Below are 2,179 nucleotides of genomic sequence, written 5' to 3' on the forward strand. Positions count from 1 at the left end.
ATAGTTAATATTTTAAATGCATTACAGTAAAAGATACATTGCCTTAATCCTGTTCGAAATACTTCGGTTTGTTTCAAACACACTTATCCTTTCTTTTGGTACGTCTTTGCAGTACATACTAATTACAGTTATCATGGAAAGTTGGTACACCTATACCACACATCTTTTTTTGTTGTTGTTGTTGTTGTTACATTTTTTTTTCCATCCCCTACCTTTTCCCTTTTCCTTGACCCTTCCCATGTGTAAAAGCTTTGAAAACTGATGGGTTCAAATGCAGCTTTTGATGTACATTTTTAAACAAGCTCTTCAGGGGGCCTGACAGTTGGAAACCACTGAACCTTACTGCTTCATAACTATGTCGTTCACAAACACGGTGAAGCGTGGCTCCCGGCACCTTCGAAGAGCGAAGGAAGCCGATCGATCTTTCCCCGCGCGCGAGGGCGAGAGCTGGCGGGAGCTTCCGGCGCGCCGCGGCTCGGCGTCCGGTTGCCCTGGAGACGTGGCGTTGGCCCAGCCCACGGCTGGGACGGCGGCGGCCGCGGTCCAGGCGCGAAGGCTACGGCGCGGCGCGGGCAGGGGAGGCCCGGCTGAGCGCCCGGGTCCCGGAACCCGACGAACGAGCCTGAGACCGTGTCCCCTGGGAAAAGCTGCATTTGAGAGGACCCGTCTTCTCAGCCGCCGCAGCCGGGGCTCCTGAGAGCCCGTGACCTGCGTCGGTTCCCCGAGAACCCCGGGACACATCCGCCCTCGGGGTAAGGGCCGGGTCGCTGGGACTACAGCGATTCGGATCCAGCTAGCGGCGTCTCTGGGGACCGGTGTCCGCAAAGTGTGTGTGTGTGTGTGTGTGTGTGTGTGTGTGTGTGTAGCCGGCCGCCACCTCGGGGCTCTCTGGGCGGGTCGCGGACGCAGGCCGAGAAATGCCACCTGTAGGTCTCACGGCCACCAGGGGAGGTGCGGCCCAAACCGCGGTTTAGCGACGTCACTTTTTCTTTTCACAGAGAAGATGCCCGAGACACGAGGAACACTATGTCCTGCACCACCTGAACTGTAACCGAAGCCTTCTGGGTTGGGACCGGCAGCGGGGCGGCATGGTGAACTCCATCACGGAGCTGGAGTTCTCTAACGAGCAGAGTAACGAGCAGATCTCCCAGGTCGCGCTCCTGCAGTTGTCGGATGATGCACCCCCCAGCGAGAAAAGTTCAGCCGGTGACCCGGAAAAAACTGGCTACCCGGACCCCGTGTACGTGATGGCCGCGAACATTTTTCAGGGTATTCGAATGGAAAAGTCGCCAGAGAAAGTCATAATAAAGTACGGGAGTGAACCCCTGCGCTGCTCGGCGCAGTCTGAGGATGAGACCGTGAGGCGTTTGGCCTACGAGCTGGCCTTCAGCGCCCTGAAATGTGAGTAGTTCCAGCCTTGAAGATGGGTGCCACAAAAGCAAAAAGAGTAACTGGAGAGTCTGGGGTGCAGCTTCCCTGCGCTCTAGACCTCGCAGGCCCTGTGTGCACCCCAGTGCACATCGCTGGGTAAGGGCAGATGCCGGGGAATGCGGGGTGTCTGGTGAAGCCAGCAGTGTTTACCGCGTGTCCCTGTGCCTAGGAGCGTCTTGTTCTTAGGTATTTGTACTGCAGTCACTGAAATGAACAAGACATAATTTCATAAGTAGAGATCAGGAGCCAACGGGAAGTACCTAAGCATCGTTTTGGTATGTGAGTGTGTGTTTGTGAATAGGTGTGATTGGAGGGGAGACTTGGGGCCAGGTGTCACACTGAGCTACCTCCTCAGCAACCCCATCCCCACCCCACAGCTGTTGCTGGGACAGGATCTCTGAGTCACTAAGTTGTCCAGGCAGGGCTCCAATGTGTGATCCTCCTGCCTCAGCCTCCTGGAGGGGCAAGACTACAGGTATAACCCTCTTCTCATGTATTTCATTCCATTCCCTGATTTTTACATCTTGTTATTTTGTTTTATGAGCTTTAACAAATAGGAAACCATTAAAGAAATTGAGGGGAGGAAAGGAGACAAAAAAAAGAAAGGATACAACACTTAAAAAGTGTTTATCAAGATGAAGCCAGTCAGTGAAGATCATCCAGTGAAGCCAAAGATGAATAGAGTAGGATTTCCCCTGCTACTTTGTCTTCAGAGTTTCAGGCTCAGTATTTTCCATTCCCTCCACCA

At 53.6% G+C, this 2,179-nt stretch overlaps 1 protein-coding gene across 3 annotated transcripts in view; it reads left to right on the top strand.

Moving 5' to 3' along the window:
* Window positions 1–542: 542 nt before the first annotated feature.
* The window catches only part of Nsun7 (NOP2/Sun RNA methyltransferase family member 7), an 89,516-nt gene continuing 87,879 nt past the window's right edge, over window positions 543–2,179 (top strand). For 2 of the 3 annotated variants that reach the window (XM_023702792.1, XM_004642651.2), the window contains exons 1-2: window positions 543–752; window positions 999–1,401. In XM_023702792.1, the coding sequence (XP_023558560.1) occupies window positions 1,089–1,401 (313 nt within the window). In that variant the 5' untranslated portion in view covers window positions 543–752; window positions 999–1,088. Of the gene's footprint in view, window positions 827–998; window positions 1,402–2,179 lie in introns of all 3 variants that reach the window. The other variant, XM_023702793.1, reaches the window with a different exon arrangement.

Source organism: Octodon degus, unplaced genomic scaffold (assembly GCF_000260255.1).
Source record: "Octodon degus isolate 3935 unplaced genomic scaffold, OctDeg1.0 scaffold00158, whole genome shotgun sequence".
NCBI classification, from domain to species: domain Eukaryota; kingdom Metazoa; phylum Chordata; class Mammalia; order Rodentia; family Octodontidae; genus Octodon; species Octodon degus.